Source organism: Bidens hawaiensis, unplaced genomic scaffold, assembly GCF_021521415.1.
Source record: "Bidens hawaiensis isolate Kalapana, Puna unplaced genomic scaffold, B.hawaiensis_p1.1 tig00001575_1, whole genome shotgun sequence".
NCBI classification, from domain to species: Eukaryota; Viridiplantae; Streptophyta; class Magnoliopsida; order Asterales; family Asteraceae; genus Bidens; species Bidens hawaiensis.
The window spans coordinates 1946465-1964579 of NW_027491088.1; the positions used below are offsets into that span (position 1 = coordinate 1946465).

The following is an 18115-nucleotide window of genomic DNA, read 5'->3' on the forward strand; positions in this document are numbered from 1 at the left end:
TTGTAGCTTTTAAACTTTCAATCAATTATTCAAAGTATTACCATAATTATATTTTTATTTATCGGTATATAGATGTATAATTAATATAACCATGACAAACATTTAATAGTTGATTTGACTAACAATAATGATTTCCTTAATTACATATCAATATCAATATTTGAATAATTGTATTTTAATACGTTTATAAACTTCTTATAGAATATTATTGTTACGAGATTTTAATACTTTCAGACAAATTAAACTTAATTAAATTACTAAGTCATTTTAAGATTTTTCAAATTTTGACACACATATATTTTTTATTTCTAATTTTATTTTTTACTTTGTGATTGATTTTTTCTTTTTATGGTAATGGTGTCAACAAGTGGATTCATAAACATTCAATTGAGTATCTTTATATTATTTTCTGCGATTGTATTTAAATGTGATCGGCTAAAACAAGAAGAGTTTAAGGATCATAACAATACTTGCATTCTTATTTAATCATTCTCAAAGAAAGTTGAGTAGTTCAGTAATGAAATATTCTCATAAGATTATAATTATTAGGTTGGCTTTTACACATTCCATTTTTGAATACATTTCAAAAACATAACATTTATATAAAATTATTCGTTCGTATAAATAATAAATTTACAATACATTAACATATATTTATAATTGACATTTTTTATAATATTTTCTCCTGTTTAGCACACGGGTCACTATCCTATAACCTATTAAAGCATATATTTTCGAACGTTTTCTTAATTTTACAAGGATTTTGGGCATGCAACATATGAATTAAATAGATTTTGCATCTTTTTTTCTTAATGTATTATTTTGGTTCATGGTTTAAATTAAAAAGATGACTGAACTTGGAATTTTATTCTTATAAATACCTTATAATTCATATAGAATTATATTTTTTTCTTAGAAATACAACTTTTTACAATTCATTATAGTGTATAATATATGCATGTATATGATATATTATATATTTTCCACCTGTGTGGTAAACGATTCTTTGATTTACTAACCCATGTTGAACATTTCTATTTTTATTTTAAGATAATTTATTTTTTACAACCAAATCTTAGTCTTTGTAAATTTATATTTTAAATCCGCGAAAATTTTTATTTTCCTAAATATCTTTTTTATACACACAAAATGTAATATAATAATATCGGTATGAATGTTTTATTTTTAAAATAAATCACACAAAATTTTGGTTAGCCACCTTGAATTAATAGTGCATAAATATATAAAACCTTATTAAATAATTCATAAATAAATATTATTATATGAAATAACTGGATTTGCGTATTATATATCATAATTGTCATGACCCAAAGGGGATCATTAAAACATCATTTATAATTTTTAATATTTTTTTATGAACAATCTAAATTATTAGTAAATTAATTAAATTATTTTTAACACATAACCATTTTCTTACGCAACGACACAAAAATAAGTTCGGAAATGTTAGATAAAGAAATAATGAATTACTTGAACAATGTTGGATTCTCAAAATCCTTTGGTTCAAAGATACTAGATGGTAAGTGATTGTTTTAAAAACGATCCCGGTATGGATTTAAAGTTGTGCATTATTGGAACAAGGCAAAAAGATGCAAGGACTTACAACCTGCCAAAAACTTCTAAGTTGCAACGTTAATCGTAGATGATATTGGTGACACAATAAATAAGTGTGATATAATTGTAACAACTCAAAGCAGATCCCTAGCAAAAGTTGGAATATATATGAGAGACCCGTTTTACTTACGATCAACTATATGTTGCTTTTTCAAGAGTGAAGAGTAGAAATTGTATTAAAATGCATATTTTGGACAAGCAATGTAAAGTTACAAACAAGACAACAAATATGGTTTATAAGAAAATATTTAGCAGCTCATGAATTTGTTTTTTTTTTAAGTTTTAAATTATGTTTCCAAACAATGTACTATAAATCTTTTATTTTAGTAAGTTTATGTTTTTAAGTACTTTGTTTACATAGGAATATGAATTGCAAATATATCAAATAATTCTCTACATAAACATATGAAACAAACTTTTATCATTTTAAATATGTATTTTATTGACGATTTATATATTTCCACTCGTGTACGTCCACCCGTGTCGTACACGGGTCAATAACCTAGTGGTGGTCGAAGGGCTGCCGGATTTAATGGTGGGTGAGGGAGGATGACAGTGGTGATGGTTTCTGGTGGGTAAGGGATGATGGCGGTGGTGGTTGTTTCTGGTGGGTGAGGGACGATGGCGGTGGTGGTTGTTTTCGGTGGGTGGATGGAGTGAGAGAGAAGGAGGGGGTTGTTGAGATAAACTCTCTCTCTCTCTATATATATATAATTTTATTTTAATTATTAAAAATGATTTTTTAAATAAATATGTAAAATGACCAATTTACCCTTATGTTGCACATGAGCAAACTTAACGATAAGTACTAAAAAGGTTTGGGCTAAAGGACAAACGGTGTAACATTTTGAAACGCAAAGTACAAAATGTGTTACTTTTAAAGATAAATGACAACCGCTGAAATTAGACGTAAACATAAGTCAAATTTATGTAATTCTTTCTTATAGAAATCATTTACTTTTGAGATTGTCCTTCCGAAAATGAAAGTAAGAAATGTCATCGATCATGGCGGATTGTAGTTCAATTTACGACCAAGTCAATCTCCGGTATTCATGGCTCGCTATTCTTCTGGGTCGCCATCATAACTCTGTGATCGATCCGCTAACCCACGTACTTTTTCGGTCTCATTCTTTCTTCCATGTCATCTTTCAGAACCAAACAACTTGGTTTCAACCCCACTTCATGGTTGCGTAATGGGTGATCGTAAAGTTGAAAAATTGGCATCCATCGATGCCCAATTGAGGCTTTTAGCCCCTGCTAAAGTTTCAGAGGATGACAAACTTATCGAGTACGATGCATTGCTTCTGTACAAGTTTCTTGATATTCTTCAGGATTTACACGGCCAGGATCTCAGAGAAACGGCATGTTAATTCTACGTTCCATTTAGTTAGTGTGTTTTAATAATCTGTTTGTTGGTAGCGTTGTAATGTTTCCATGCAAATGACTTAAGTATAATATTAATGCTCACCAACTGTTTGATGAAATGCCCCACTGACATGTTTTGCTCATTTGTTACCGTTTTTTTATTAGGTAAATTGGATTTTAAATTTTTAACAATCCATTATGGCATTTTGACCAATGATGCTCCTAACTTTCACTTTCTTGCTGCTATACGCAATCAACAATTTTGCACCTTTTTCACCCACAATGATGCCTTTTTGGAGTGTCATTGGTAAAATTGCCATAATGGATTATTATCAGCCAATGGGTCATACTTTGGATTATTAAAAGTCAATTTACTTTCTTATTAAAATTGTAACACAATAAAAAGGCGTTAATTATCACAACCCTAGAGCTAATGACAATACGACATGCTTGTATCATCATCATCATCATCATCGTACTCAGTATATCCCACCAATAGCAAAGCTATGATAGGGTATGAGAAGGGTAAGATGTAGACAACCTTACCTCTACCCTTTATGAATAGAGAGGTTGCCTCCGGTGGGACCCTCGGCTCGATAGTAGTTTTGCATCAAGCCTTGGACATAAGGCACATAACACTCAACCATCCGGACACCAGCTGATTGGTGCATGTACCTTTGTCTTTCGGCCATCAACGCCACCACATGATGCCTGATTAACCTTCCGCCACTTTTAATGTTATTTTCACGAGATTAGTAAAATAACGTCAAAATTAGTGCAATTTCACTTTTGCCCACCCGAGGGTTCACACATATATACATTATATGCGCGCACCGCAAGCAGGGCGACATGCTTGTATAATTATAGTATTATACTTTATTCACTTATTATGAACCACCTTGAAGTGGCTATGTTTAAAATGCACGTAACTCCTGTGTTCCATTATTCAATCTGTTCACATGAAGAATGTTATTGTTTTTTGTTTTGTTTAGGTTCAAGAATGCTATGAGCTTTCAGCCGAATACGAAGGAAAACGTGACCCCAAAAAGTTGGATGAACTTGGGAATTTGCTAACAAGTTTAGATCCTGGTGATTCGATTGTGATTGCAAAAGCTTTTAGTAACATGCTTAATCTGGCAAATCTGGCTGAAGAGGTTCAGGTTGCTCATCGCAGAAAGATTAAGGCAAAGGCGGGTGATTTTAGTGATGAGGCAGTGACTGCAACCGAGTCTGATATTGAAGAAACTTTCAAAAGACTTGTGAATAAGCTTAAAAAATCACCTCAAGAGGTTTTTGATGCATTGAAGAATCAAACAGTTGATTTGGTGTTCACTGCTCATCCAACTCAGGCAATTAGGAGATCGTTGCTTCAAAAACATGGAAGGTGTGTCCTTTAATTCTTTGAATAAGTCTCACTTTCATCAAAAGAGGTTGTGGGTAGGCCTGTAAACCGAACGTTTTCTGAACCATTTGTGAAACATTGATGGAAAGGTCGTTAATGGTAATAAGTTAACGAACTTGAACACATGTTTGCTCATTTATATATGTTCGTTTGTTTATGTATGTTTAAGTTCGCTTGTTTATGTTTGTTTAGCATTCGATTAATTTTTTTGAGCAGTTACAATTTAGTGTAGTTTCATTAATTGTTTAGGTTGAATAGATTGATGTTAATATTTACATTTAATCGGTGTTTGTTCAGTTATGCTCTTTCATCGATGTTCAGTTATGTCCGTTTGTTTATGTTCGTGAACTTTTTCGTTTATACTATTAACGAACGAACATAAATGAACACAAACACATTCATTTACTTAACAAACAAACACAAACTCATACATTTTCATAACAAACGAACACGAAGTCAACTTCACAGTTTCACATTTTATGCAATTATCTCCATCAAAAACTCAACCTTACATTTTCTTAATTTTTAGTTTCTTTGTGCTCTTAGAATTCGGGACTATTTGGCCCAATTATACACCAAAGACGTCACACCATATGATAGACAAGAACTTGATGAGGCTTTGCAGCGTGAAGTAAGTATTAACGCTCCAATTTATTCATTCATTGTCTTTGTGGTGAGGTGCTTGACTATTAGTCAAAGGTTTAAGTATTGACTATTCTCAGTTTCATCTGTAGATTCAAGCTGCGTTTCGCACAGATGAAATTCGAAGAGCTCCTCCGACCCCACAAGATGAAATGAGAGCTGGAATGAGTTACTTTTATGAAACCATTTGGAGAGGAGTTCCTAAATTCTTAAGACGTGTTGACACCGCTCTTAAGAATATTGGGATTAATGAACGAGTCCCGTACAACACACCTCTTATACAATTCTCTTCATGGATGGGTGGTGATCGCGATGGTGTGTTTATGCTTTCTAAAACATGATTAAACTTAATCGCATCAAGCATTAAAAAAAATATTAATGATTGTTTAAATTCAGGCAATCCTAGAGTAACACCTGATGTCACACGGGATGTGTGTTTACTTGCAAGAATGATGGCTGCAAACATGTACTTTTCACAAATTGAGGATCTAATGTTTGAGGTATGCAAATACTTACAAATAAAATTTATGTAACTTATATAATTTTTTATACTCTTGCATCATTTTTCCAGTTGTCTATGTGGCGATGTAGTGATGAACTTCGTGTTCGGGCAGAAGACCTCTATAGGTCAGCAAGGAGAGATGTAAAACACTACATAGGTAATTAATGTTAATGGTGGTTATGCCAACATTAAATAGAAGTCATTAGTATTTATGGAAATGGTTGTTTTTTTTTTGTTTTGTTCAGAGTTCTGGAAACAGGTTCCTCCGAATGAACCGTACCGGGTTGTTCTTGGTGTTGTGAGGGATAAGTTGTATAATACACGTGAACGGTCCCGCCATTTATTAGCTCATGGGTTTTCTGACATTTCACTAGAGTCAACTTATACCTATGGTGAACAGGTATAATCATTCCGATGTGTGCATACTACCGATTCATAAGTAAACGGATCACAGTTTCCCGAATCATATTTTAAAATTTTGGAAACTTTTGCAGTTTTTGGAGCCACTTGAGCTATGCTACAGATCATTATGTGCATGTGGTGATCATGCGATTGCAGACGGAACCCTACTTGATTTCCTAAGGCAAGTATCCACATTCGGGCTCTCACTAGTGCGTGTCGACATCCGTCAAGAATCAGAACGTCACACAGACGTCCTGGATGCCATCACCCAACATTTAGAAATCGGTTCATATCGCGAATGGCCTGAAGACAAACGCCAAGAATGGCTTCTAGAAGAACTAAGAGGGAAGCGCCCCCTTTTCGGGCCCGATCTCCCGCAAACCGAAGAAATTGCAGACGTTTTGGATACATTCCATGTATTAGCAGAACTCCCATCTGACAGTTTTGGTGCTTACGTCATCTCAATGGCCACGTCTCCGTCTGATGTACTTGCAGTCGAGCTTCTTCAACGCGAATGCCGTGTAACAAAACCGTTACGAGTCGTTCCCCTTTTTGAAAAGCTTGCAGATCTTGAAGCTGCACCTGCAGCCATGAAACGTCTGTTTTCAATAGATTGGTATAAAAACCGAATATGTGGAAAGCAAGAAGTCATGATTGGGTACTCTGATTCGGGTAAAGATGCGGGTCGGCTCTCGGCTGCATGGATGCTTTACCAGGCTCAAGAAAAGCTGGTTGAGGTGGCGAAGAAGTATGGGGTTAAGTTGACCATGTTTCATGGACGTGGTGGGACCGTTGGGAGAGGAGGTGGGCCCACACATTTGGCTATATTGTCTCAACCGCCTGAAACGGTTAACGGGTCACTTCGGGTCACAGTTCAAGGTGAAGTTATTGAACAGTCATTTGGTGAGGAGCATTTGTGTTTTAGAACACTTCAAAGGTTTTGTGCAGCTACACTTGAGCATGGGATGAATCCACCTATTTCACCTCGGCCCGAGTGGCGCCAACTTATGGATGATCTTTCAACGTATGCAACTGAAGAATATCGGTCTATTGTGTTCAAGGAACCGCGGTTTGTTGAGTATTTTCGTCTTGTAAGTATCATTATCTCGGGTAAAAAAGATATACTTGTTTTAATTGTTCAACATGTTTTATATAGGGTCAGAACGGGGTTGATGGGCTGATTTTGCGCTCAAACCGAACAAAAAAACCAAAAGTTCGGGTTTTTTGAGTTGTTGAAAACCATTCGGTTTTGATTTTTCAGGTTTGGGTTTGGTTTGGTTTCAGTTTTTACCGTTCAGGATTGAATTTTTTGGGCCTTTGGCTCCTGATAATGAAAATTGGTTTAAAACATTGGACCTAAATCTTTTGTTAATTAATAATTAATTGATTATTATACATTTGGCCTAATATATGTGGGTTACACTATTTATTAAATTCTTATAAATTACTTAAAATTCAAAATGAAAATCCATAAATTTCGGTTTTTTCGGTTTCAATAATATGCAAACCCAAAACCAAACCGAAAATTTGGCTTTTACGAAAAAAATAGAACCAAACTGTCGGTTTTCTGTTTCGGTTAGGTTATTTCTATTACGGATTTGTTTTTTCGGTTTGACCGTACACCTCTAGTTAATGGTTAAAACAAGACAGTTTTCAATTGTCACCAACACTTTTTTTTAATCTTTTTTATTTGTTTTTATAAAGAACTAGTGCATTACTTATAAACATAAAAATAAATACAATGATAATCTAAATCTTTGAATATATAGGAGGTTGTATACTTGTATGCATTGGGTCGCCTTTCAACCTGTTTGACTCATTTGACCTGTTTCTCTACTATGATAATTAAGATAACATATTAAATGAATCCTGGACGTTTTTGTATCTTCATAGGCAACACCCGAACTGGAGTATGGGCGGATGAATATTGGTAGCCGCCCGTCCAAACGGAAGCCAATTGGTGGCATAGAATCATTGAGAGCGATTCCTTGGATCTTTGCATGGACCCAAACAAGGTTTCATCTTCCCGTTTGGCTCGGTTTTGGTGGTGCATTCAAGAAAGCCATTGAAAAAGATGCCAAGAATCTGTTGGTGTTACAAGAAATGCACAAAACATGGCCTTTTTTCCGAGTCACTATTGACATGGTAGAAATGGTGTTTGCTAAAGGGGATCCTGGTATAGCTGCTATAAATGACAAGCTGCTTGTTTCTGATGATTTGTTGAAGTTTGGAGAATCTTTAAGGAATAATTATCTTGAAACCAAGAATCTTCTCCTCCAGGTATGAATCGTGGTTTGATTTCAATGAGATTTTATATAATGGTTGACCTTTCGCACTTTCATATTTGGACTTGATTGATAATATATCATTGATCATTTTAGAATGAAGCTGAGATGGGAAAATAGGCGGGGTCAAGTAACATGTTAAAGCGGTTTTGAGTGTAAACGGACGAGTTTAAAACGGGTCGGATTGGATTAATCCTTAAGCGCTTTTGTCCAAAAAGTCACCATTTTTATGCTTTATTTGTCCAAAAAAATGTTGCCCACAAACAAAAACAACACAATTTTAAGACATGATATAATTGAATTGCAATATTTGTGTTGAGGTAATTAAGGGTATATTTTGCGGTGTTGAGTAAATAGTTGATATGAAATATGATTACAAGCGACACTATGTTAATAATCATCAAACTTTTAAGTAAAATGAGGTTTTATGCATTAAAAAATCGGTTTTGGTGATTATTTACTCTCACCTGTCTGACCCTGTGACCCGTTTCCTATCAATATCAAGATAATTGTTGACCCATTTCCAATTAGAGTAAAAAATTAATCTGAATACGGTGTGTTATTTTGAAACTTTAAAAGCTTTAAGCCCATACAAGTACTCATTTATTTGTGTTCTTAGATTGCTGGACATAAGGACCTACTAGAAGGTGACCCCTACTTGAAACAAAGGCTCAGACTGCGTGATTCATACATAACTACCTTGAACGTATGCCAAGCGTACACCCTGAAACGCATTCGTGATCCAAATTATCTTGTGAAGTTAAGGCCCCGTATCTCTAAAGACGGGCCCGAGGCAAGTAAAGCTGGTGATGAACTTATAAAGCTGAACCCAACTAACGAATATGCACCAGGGTTGGAAGACACACTCATCTTGACCATGAAGGGTATTGCTGCTGGAATGCAGAATACAGGTTGACCATTCAACTTTTATTGCCACATTTTTAAGGATTTTATTGTTTTTTTTTCCGTAACCTTTCCTAATGTCGGAAAAGACAGGCAATAGATATAGATATATCAGGATTAACAATTGAGTTATTTTGTTGTTCCCACATTGTTCACTTGGTTTTCTACACCATTGATGGTTACTTCATGATGAAATGGTTGCATTTTGCTACGAATAAATCTGTGCAGGTATCACAAAAGGTCTAGTCAAATTTTGTAATTTATAATACTTATGAAACAATCTATTTGTACTGACAATTAAAATAGGAACGAATCCATGATCTTCCTGATTAAGACACAATCGAGTCGTGCTAGTAACATGTTATAATATAACTAAAATTATAACAAGATTATTGAAGTAACTTAAGAAGTTTAGAGGGAATTATAGAGAGGAGTAGTAAAAAATGTGTATAACTCTTGAGTTTATTCAAGACGGTGTATTTTTCTCAATAACATGGAGGTAGAGGTAGTATTTATACTACAATTACAATACTATTTGGTAGACAAACTTCAATATTTTGGGATACGACTAGGTTAGTAGATTTCATCATAGACTTTGAAAATTGCTCATCCAATAATTAATGGATAGTTCATAACAAATTAATTTTTTTTTAATAAATAATAAACAAGTCGAGCTTAAGAATCTACTTACGAACCGAGCTCGAGTCCCAATTTGTAATTAGCTATTACAATAATCAAGCCTTCACCCACCGAAGCTCGTCTTGACAATACAACATCATCATCTGGAATCCATAATAATAATAATAATAATCAGTTTCTCTCTCTAGAAAAACCCTCTCACTTTCTCTCTCTAGACCTAGCGTAAGTCTTCCTTCCATGGCGAACAGCAGCAATCTACCTCGAAGAATCATCAAGGTGAGTACCAATTCATCGCTTCTGATTCCTATTCAACTCAATTCGTTCTGTAATTATAATTTGTAGTTGTTTTCGTGTAATTTCATCGATCGCCTTAGGTTTTGTGTATCTGAAACCCTAACTTAGGTTTTTTTTGATTCAGGAAACTCAGCGGTTACTCAGTGAACCAGGTGAACTTTAATCTATCTTTTTATATAATTTAATTTTAAATCTGCATGTGGATCTAGATCAGCTTAAGTTTATTGTTTGTGTTTGTGTAGCGCCGGGGATAAGCGCGTCTCCGTCGGAAGATAATATGCGCTATTTTAATGTCATGATCCTTGGTCCAACTCAGTCTCCTTATGAAGGTATATTCTAGCTTTACTTGTGTTTTCATTTGTGCTGGTCTGTGTAATTGTACTTTGAAATGATATATGATAGTACAAAACTTTGTTTAGGATGTTTTGCGTTAGCGAATCTGCCTTTCTTGAACTTAGATGTGATAATATAAAATGTATAAAAGTTTTGACTGGTCCTACTTGTTACTTTGTGGTATCAATCCTAAAGTTTATATCGAGTATTAAGTTGTTGGTTTTGGTACTTATGGAAGCTTGATTTGTTGTAGAATTTGATACAAGCAAACAACAAAACAATCGACCGTTAGGATGAACAGTGATTACAGTAAAAATACAATGCTTTTTATAAAAGTCAACCTTTTCTCTCTTGGCATTTGATGGATTGATGGGGGTTGGGAATGTTGTGGTTCGTTCATTTTTGCAGTGGTATTTTATAGCTGATGCTGAGTTGATACCTTATGATAGAAACAATAACCTGCTGGCGTGTCTGCGATTTCTTGACCTCATTATTTGTTGTTTTAATTCGTCAGTTATTCACTTGTGATGTTGATGTTTATTGACAAAGTTCTTGTATTTTTTATGAGTGATTAACTGGATTGGTATTATACGAACTTTCTGTGGGGTAGTTGTTATAGTTTACGCTATTATAAAGTTGAGAGAACTATTTTATGCGTGCTTGATGCTTCTTGCTGTGGTTGACTTACAGGAGGAGTTTTCAAGTTGGAGTTATTTTTGCCAGAAGAATATCCAATGGCTGCTCCCAAGGTACTGGGTACATGGATATATATTGATGCTTGCCAATTAGTGATGATAATTGTTGTTATTCCATTAGGTGACTAGCATTGTTTTCTTCTCTTATCATGAATGGCGTTTTTGAAATCTGCATTGGGTGACCGAAATTATATCTCCATTAATGACATGTATATTCACATGATGATATTCTGTAACAAGGGGTCATCTTTCTCATTATATGGGAAGCAATCTATGATAGTATGATGTTGTGTTTTATGATATTTTTGCTTAACTGCTTGTAGCTTCTGTTAATACATGTTCACTTTCTTTTGTGTTAATATAACAGTTATTAGTACCTCTCATTGAGCTTTAGGGAGCTATTTTAGGTCTTGTCATGTTCCTTTATTTTATTTCCATCTAGTTATGAGGGTTTTTTGTAGGACATGTGCTTTCTTGTGATTGAAATATTACTGTTAAGTGATATTCTTAGCTAGGATGTATTGCTTTAGTTTTTTTACATAGATGGCAATGATTGATGGCATTTCGTGTGAACTGTACATCCTTTTTTGTAGGATATGTACACTGAAGTGTTTTTACAAAAAAAAAAAATGAGTGCCAATATATTCACAGTAACCATTTATGCCGTTCTATTATGTTGAATCCAAGTTTCAACACTAGTTATTTCATTTCTATATATGATCCTTTTGTCTACAACTTTTAAGCAGTCCATTTCAAAGTTTTCCAGTTGCCTGTGTCATCTGTAGTAAGTCTTAGCTGTTTTTTTTTGGATGCACGGGTTCTTTACTAATTTTCAAGTTACATGCAGTAATGTTTGGCTTTGTGCAACTTAAAGTTTGCATTTATGCTTGTGTTGTGCTGATTATAGTTTTTGCCTTTTTGAAACAGGTTCGGTTTCTTACCAAAATTTACCATCCGAACATTGACAAGGTTTGTCTTGCATGTCTCTTCATTTTAGCTTTTGAGTTTATCATGCTCGATTGGTTGTTTCTTAGTTTCGGTTTTATTTGCAGCTTGGTAGGATTTGTCTTGACATCCTCAAAGACAAATGGAGCCCTGCTCTTCAGATTCGCACTGTTCTCCTGAGGTATTAGCATGCATGATTTCATTGTTTTAACTGATACCAACAGATTTGATTTTACTAAAACGGGTGAGTTGGGTAAATGGCCAAACAGGTAAGTAAATAGAGCGGGTTCGGTTGGGTCGACTTTCAAGCTCTTTTTCCTAACAAATAACTAATGTAATTATCAATACTTTAGTAGTTCGATAATTACAAATTTGACATAGATTTTTAGGATATTGGTAATAATAGAAAAGCGAGGGTTGACATTTGCATTGTTTGAATTGTATTGGTTAGCATTCAAGCTCTTCTAAGTGCTCCAAACCCCGATGATCCCCTATCTGAGAACATTGCGAAACACTGGAAATCTAATGAAGCTGAAGCTGTTGAAACAGGTACACACTGACACCATTGTGAACATTTTAAAATTAAGATGATACTTAATCCATAAAAAAAGTTGTTTTAATGTTATTAAAATTTTGGTTTATTTTTGAAACTACAGCAAAGGAGTGGACCCGTTTGTATGCTAGTGGCGCCTAATGGAGATGCGGGTCATTATGTTGTTTGAAAAAATAACAGTGTATTTGATTAGGTCTTGAAATTCAAAACTTGAATGTTGCAATGTTGTTCACTTGTGTTTATTTTTTTTCAGATAATTTTGTTATTCTGGTTAACAATGGGTAAAAGGGCTGTGTTTATCATATATGCAACTGTTTGATCAGCATCCTGTAACTGGGATGGGCTTGAAAATTACGAGATTGATTCCCCTTCTTCCCATAATAAAAACTCAGGGTGTTCCATTCGAACCGTCTGAATCAGATGGTTTGGTTTCTTTGAAATGTATACAGTTCGGTCCATGTGTGATGAATACTGGTTTTGATTCGTTGGTGACCTTAGTGAGCAGGATGGACCATTCTTTCACTATCCATGTCTTGGTGAACATAACTATGTCTAGGACTCTAGGTGTCTCTGACATCTTCATTTAATCAAGTTGTCAAATTAATTATATTTAAACTCAGTTTCACGAAATTAACTCATCAAATTTTGTTTTCTCACATTTTACCTTGTTATAGCGGATTATTGTTGCTACATGCATACAAAAAAACACTCAAAAGTTAACCCGCTTTAGGCCACAAAACATATTGAGACGTCCCTGTTTAAGCTTTTATATTAATAAATTCAAAACCGCAACTTAAGAGTGATTTGTCATCACTTAACGTTAATAGCTTTTAGAGCATTTTTTGATGACGGATAAAGGTTTATAACTTTATTAGTCAAGACTCAAGAGTCAAGACACAAACCGAAATAGAGATTTAACATATAAAATTCAATTTAAGGATTAAAGTTTTGCTCTATTTTTTCAAGTCCCAAGCCAATCAAATAAACGAACAAAGAAATATCTGAACTTCACTTATTATTATATCAAGGAAACTAGCTCAAAACCTTAATACAATAACTTTGAAATATGATAGTGGTGGACTGGTGGGTGATATCTAACCCTTACTTGTTAGATCTATTTATACTGGTTAGCCAACTTGCCAGCTACATTCATTTATGTCCAACTACTTGACATAAATATCCAACCACCAAATTTATGGCCATCTACATTAGTTATGGCCAACTACATAAGTTAATGTCAACTACCATATAACATTTTAATCTCATACATCAAAATGAGATACTTAGACCCGAACTCGACATGTACGACTCGGTTAATTATCAACATTTTTTACCCACCCATAGTAGAGTGTTTGTCTTTACCTCCACTGGTGTAGATTTTTGTTGAAAGTTGAAACTAGTCATTACGTACTTTATAAATAAAAATAATAAACCACAAAGTTGCCAAGAAAATCATCTATATTAACTTATGGAAGCTGGATCGATCCAATGTTCTCAACCCGAATTCATGATATTTTATTGACTACACTTTCATGATATAAATCATTAACTTTGATTTCTATGAAACTTCAAACCATTTGTAACTTTACATCATCATTATTTTTGTTTTTTTAATGAATAACATAAACTAACTAAACTTTTCACGTAATAATTATTTAAAAAAAAAATCTTCTTCCTTGACCACAATGATAATTGATTGGTTCCAATTTGTAACCCTAGCCTCAATCAGTTCTGAATTTTGCTTTACAAGCAATAATACTACTGTATTTCTTTCGAACAACGATCCGAATTCATCATCAGAGGCCAACTGCTGCATTGCATTGCATGCATGAATGAATGTTCATATCATGTACGTATGCTCAATATTCTATTTACCTAATAATTCAACCGATTACTTGTTTGATTATCATTTTCGAAACAATTAATCTGAATCATCTTCATTTCGCATTAACAAATATCTAAATTTCAGGTAAGGTACTTTTCAAATTCAAAGCTTTCTATGATCATGATCGCGTACGTAATAGATGCATAAAATAGCTAGCTAGGCAGCAATTGATTCGAATAGTAAATGGCTGAGGAGGCGAAGGATGTTGTTGAGGAAATAAAGGGGAAGACGAGTATCTTTTCTCGGTTTTGGAAGGGGTTGCTTCGCTTATACGATAATGATTTCGAGAAGAGGCTGCGATACATTTCTAAAGAAGAGGCTGCTATTCTCGCTAGAATCAAGAAACGATCCACCAGATGGAGGACAACTGCTAGAAATCTCATTGTTTCTTCCGTTCTTCTCGAGGTAATCATAAAAATAATAACAATCTAATTGTAAAATGGCGGTTTCTATTAGAGAGATGGAATTCTTTGGTTTCTAGGCGATCTGTCATTTAAAATGGTTGATCCTAACATCGTTGCAGATTACTATGTCAGTGTTTGTCTGATGAGTTGGACGATTCCTCAGTGTTCCACCATTTCAAATGGAGGAATCGCTACAGAACACACGTGATCAGCCATTTCAAATGGCCCGAACATGTATGAATTGTCCAGCTCAGCAGACAAACACTGGCATAGTAGTCTGCAACGATGTTAGGATCAACCATTTAGGGTTGTAATCTAAATAGGTAGAACTAGATGAACACATTACATATCATATGATTTGTGTCAGGTTATCGCGATTGGATACGCTGTAATGACAACACGAACACTAATACGAGTGTTGCCTATTTTCGTCTTGCCTGCTTTAGCATGGACTTTGTACTCAGGAATTCATAGCCTCACAGGGATATGTAAGTTCCCTTTATAACTATATAACTACCTTCTCATTTCATTTTAGGACCTGTAACAGAACAACCAATCTAATGAATTTGGGTATGCAGGTGAACGCATGGATCAACGAAGTTTAGAAAGGCTTCGGGAAGAAAGGCAAGCAAAAATTGATGAACTTAAAGATCGAACCAACTATTACAATACTCAGCAACTTATTCAGGTACCACATCAGCAAACATGGTTAGTAACTTAGTATTGTGCTATTTCAAAACTCTTTTTTTTCAGAGATATGATCCGGACCCAGCAGCAAAGGCGGCTGCAGCATCTGTTCTCGCATCCAAATTGGGTGCAGACTCAGGACTGCAGTTTCTTGTAGACGAGTCACATCTTAACCAACATGATATGGGGAAAAGCAGTTATTATGAGTATATGCAGTCGGGTGGTTTAAGAAGACGGAACCAGTCGGAAGCTAGATCTCCTGGAAGTATGCATGACGGGGGGTTTCAATATGAAGGAACTGAAGTTTCTGATATCGCGATGCCTGGTGGGTTTGTGGTTGATCATCAGAGCCCTGTGGCTATGAGCCCACAAGATTCTGGCTGGATGGCTCGACTTGCTGCATTGCTTGTTGGCGAGGATCCTACTCAATCTTATGCACTTATTTGTGGAAATTGCCATATGCACAATGGTCAGTAGATTGTTTGACCTTAATTCAATGTATATAAACATCCTTCTTGTGTTTTCCAAAAGGGCTAGAAAGTTATTAACCTTGGTCAAATTTAATAACTTTTCTAAGGCCAGTAAACCACCAAAGTTCAAATATTTTGATCCAAGGTAACTAACTTTCAAAGGTTTGGATTTGAGGTCATTTGACCCGGTTAATAGTCAACATGCCAACAGGGCAAGTGATGTGTTGATCAAAGTTTGTTACTTGTGCATATTCCCTCTAGCAGAGGTCTCAAAGTAAAATCCAGCCTTTAGGCCTGTAATCGAACCGAACGTTCTATGAACCATTCGGCAGGAAGTCCGTTTGTGTTCATTTATCTAATAAACGAACAAGCATGAACAAAAAGTTCTGTTCATTTAGTTAAACGAACAAACATAAACACACGTCTTTTTATTCATTTATGTTGATGAACGTTTATGTTTATTAGTTTACATTTGTTTAAATTTGTCCGTTTACATTCGTTAATATATTCTATATATTCATTTAAATTTTCTAGACCCGTTACAGTTAAGTCTAGTTTTATAACTTTTTAGGCCCAATACATTGTGGTTCACATTTACGTTTAACTGGTTTTTATCTCAGTTATATCCATTCATATAAGTTCAGTTATGTTTATTCGTTTATGTTCTTGAACTGTTCATTTATATAATGTTAGCAAATGAACACAAACATATTTATTTTCTTAACAAGCAAACACGAACAAGAAAACCTCTGTTGTTTAATTGTTCGTGTCTGATCGTTTGTTTAGTTAAAGTTAAATGAACGGACACTAGTATGCTCCGTTCATGCTCGTTTGGTTCGTTTACAAGCCTATTTACGGGTTAGCATGGTATTGGTGGGCCCATGAATTTTCTCTAGCGAGTTTTCACGGCCAACAACAAAATATTTGTTACTTTTATGCAATTTTCATTTACTTAAATATTTAATCGAAATCTATCAGGGCTTGTAAGGAAAGAGGACTTTCTTGTATATACTTACTATTGTCCACATTGCCATGCCCTGAATAAACCAAGCAACATGGATGAAACCTCTACATGTACCAATAGCCCGAATATGAGAACTGTAATGCCACATCAGCTTGTCCTGAGTAAAAGCGAATTTCCTTCGGGTGCCAACTCTCCTGAAAAATCATCACCAACAAATCATCATCGCGTGAATAAACCAAAGGTATCAGGTGAAAATCGTTCAGATATCGGCGTTCCTAGTAGGAAATCTTCGCCAACAAATCGTCATCGCGTGAATAAACCAAAGGCATTGGATGAAAACCGTACAGATGTCAACGTCCCTGACATGAAATCTTCAACAACAGTGGTCAATGCTGCTAACTTGGTCAAAGAAAGTAGTGAGTCTGTGAATGAGACTTTAGCTGTAGATGAGAAGAAGAATACGGTTGCTGAGGATCCAGATAATCAATCTCATTAACATGATTTATATGGGTTATAATGGTATATAGCAGGTTTAACCTTCAAATATTTACAGTCAGTATCCTGCTTTCTTAGTGTCACAAATTCATGATGCAAACTTTCGCTTCACATGTTAATGATCATAGTTTCGGTTTATTATGATGAAAGGCTAAATTTTGTGTACCTGCATTTGATCATATATTAACTGTCGTAAGATGAACATAAGCATTTGACAAAATATTGTTGCAAAAAATTACCGCCAACTAAAGATGATCTATATTTGGGTTATATAACTGTCGTAGCTAGCGTGTGTGTTACATTCATACATAAGAATTAACTCACATGATTTAAGTCTGTGAATGAGAACATTCTTTAGCGAGGAGCAGCGAGAGACGATCCACAATAAAATGGAACAAGATGTGTACAATTGAAAAGACAAATCAAGGAAGAAATAATTCAGACACAACCTTATGCAAAAACAAAATTTAAAAGTGATCAACTTTTTGAATTGAAGTACTCTTTCTGGTTGCTAACAAACAACCATAAAAAATGTGAAAGAAACTTGCCCTTCACACAGAAAAGAACGATTTTGAACCGCAAAAAATAAAACCATATAATTTTAATTATATTAAT

The 18115-nt window shown here is 34.6% G+C and overlaps 3 protein-coding genes across 3 annotated transcripts; all 3 read left to right on the forward strand.

Moving 5' to 3' along the window:
- The first annotated feature begins 2828 nt into the window (after positions 1-2828).
- On the forward strand, positions 2829-9292 carry LOC143587621 (phosphoenolpyruvate carboxylase 2-like). The gene is made up of 10 exons (XM_077068868.1): positions 2829-2996; positions 3993-4384; positions 4949-5033; positions 5137-5359; positions 5441-5544; positions 5616-5703; positions 5792-5946; positions 6041-7039; positions 7842-8228; positions 8853-9292. The coding sequence occupies exons 1-10, from the start codon at positions 2829-2831 to the stop codon at positions 9147-9149; spliced, it is 2898 nt and encodes a 965-aa protein (XP_076924983.1). The 3' UTR covers positions 9150-9292.
- Positions 9293-9884: 592 nt separating this feature from the next.
- LOC143585636 (ubiquitin-conjugating enzyme E2 36-like) lies at positions 9885-12972 on the forward strand. Its single transcript, XM_077067392.1, has 8 exons — positions 9885-10051; positions 10194-10221; positions 10312-10398; positions 11093-11151; positions 12025-12066; positions 12150-12223; positions 12494-12591; positions 12699-12972. Exons 1-8 carry the CDS (start codon positions 10013-10015, stop codon positions 12734-12736), a joined length of 465 nt encoding a protein of 154 aa, XP_076923507.1. The 5' UTR covers positions 9885-10012; the 3' UTR covers positions 12737-12972.
- Positions 12973-14663: 1691 nt separating this feature from the next.
- LOC143586491 (uncharacterized protein At2g24330-like) lies at positions 14664-17501 on the forward strand. Its single transcript, XM_077068034.1, has 5 exons — positions 14664-14885; positions 15252-15372; positions 15463-15572; positions 15638-16040; positions 17020-17501. The coding sequence occupies exons 1-5, from the start codon at positions 14664-14666 to the stop codon at positions 17499-17501; spliced, it is 1338 nt and encodes a 445-aa protein (XP_076924149.1).
- The last annotated feature ends 614 nt before the right edge of the window (positions 17502-18115 follow it).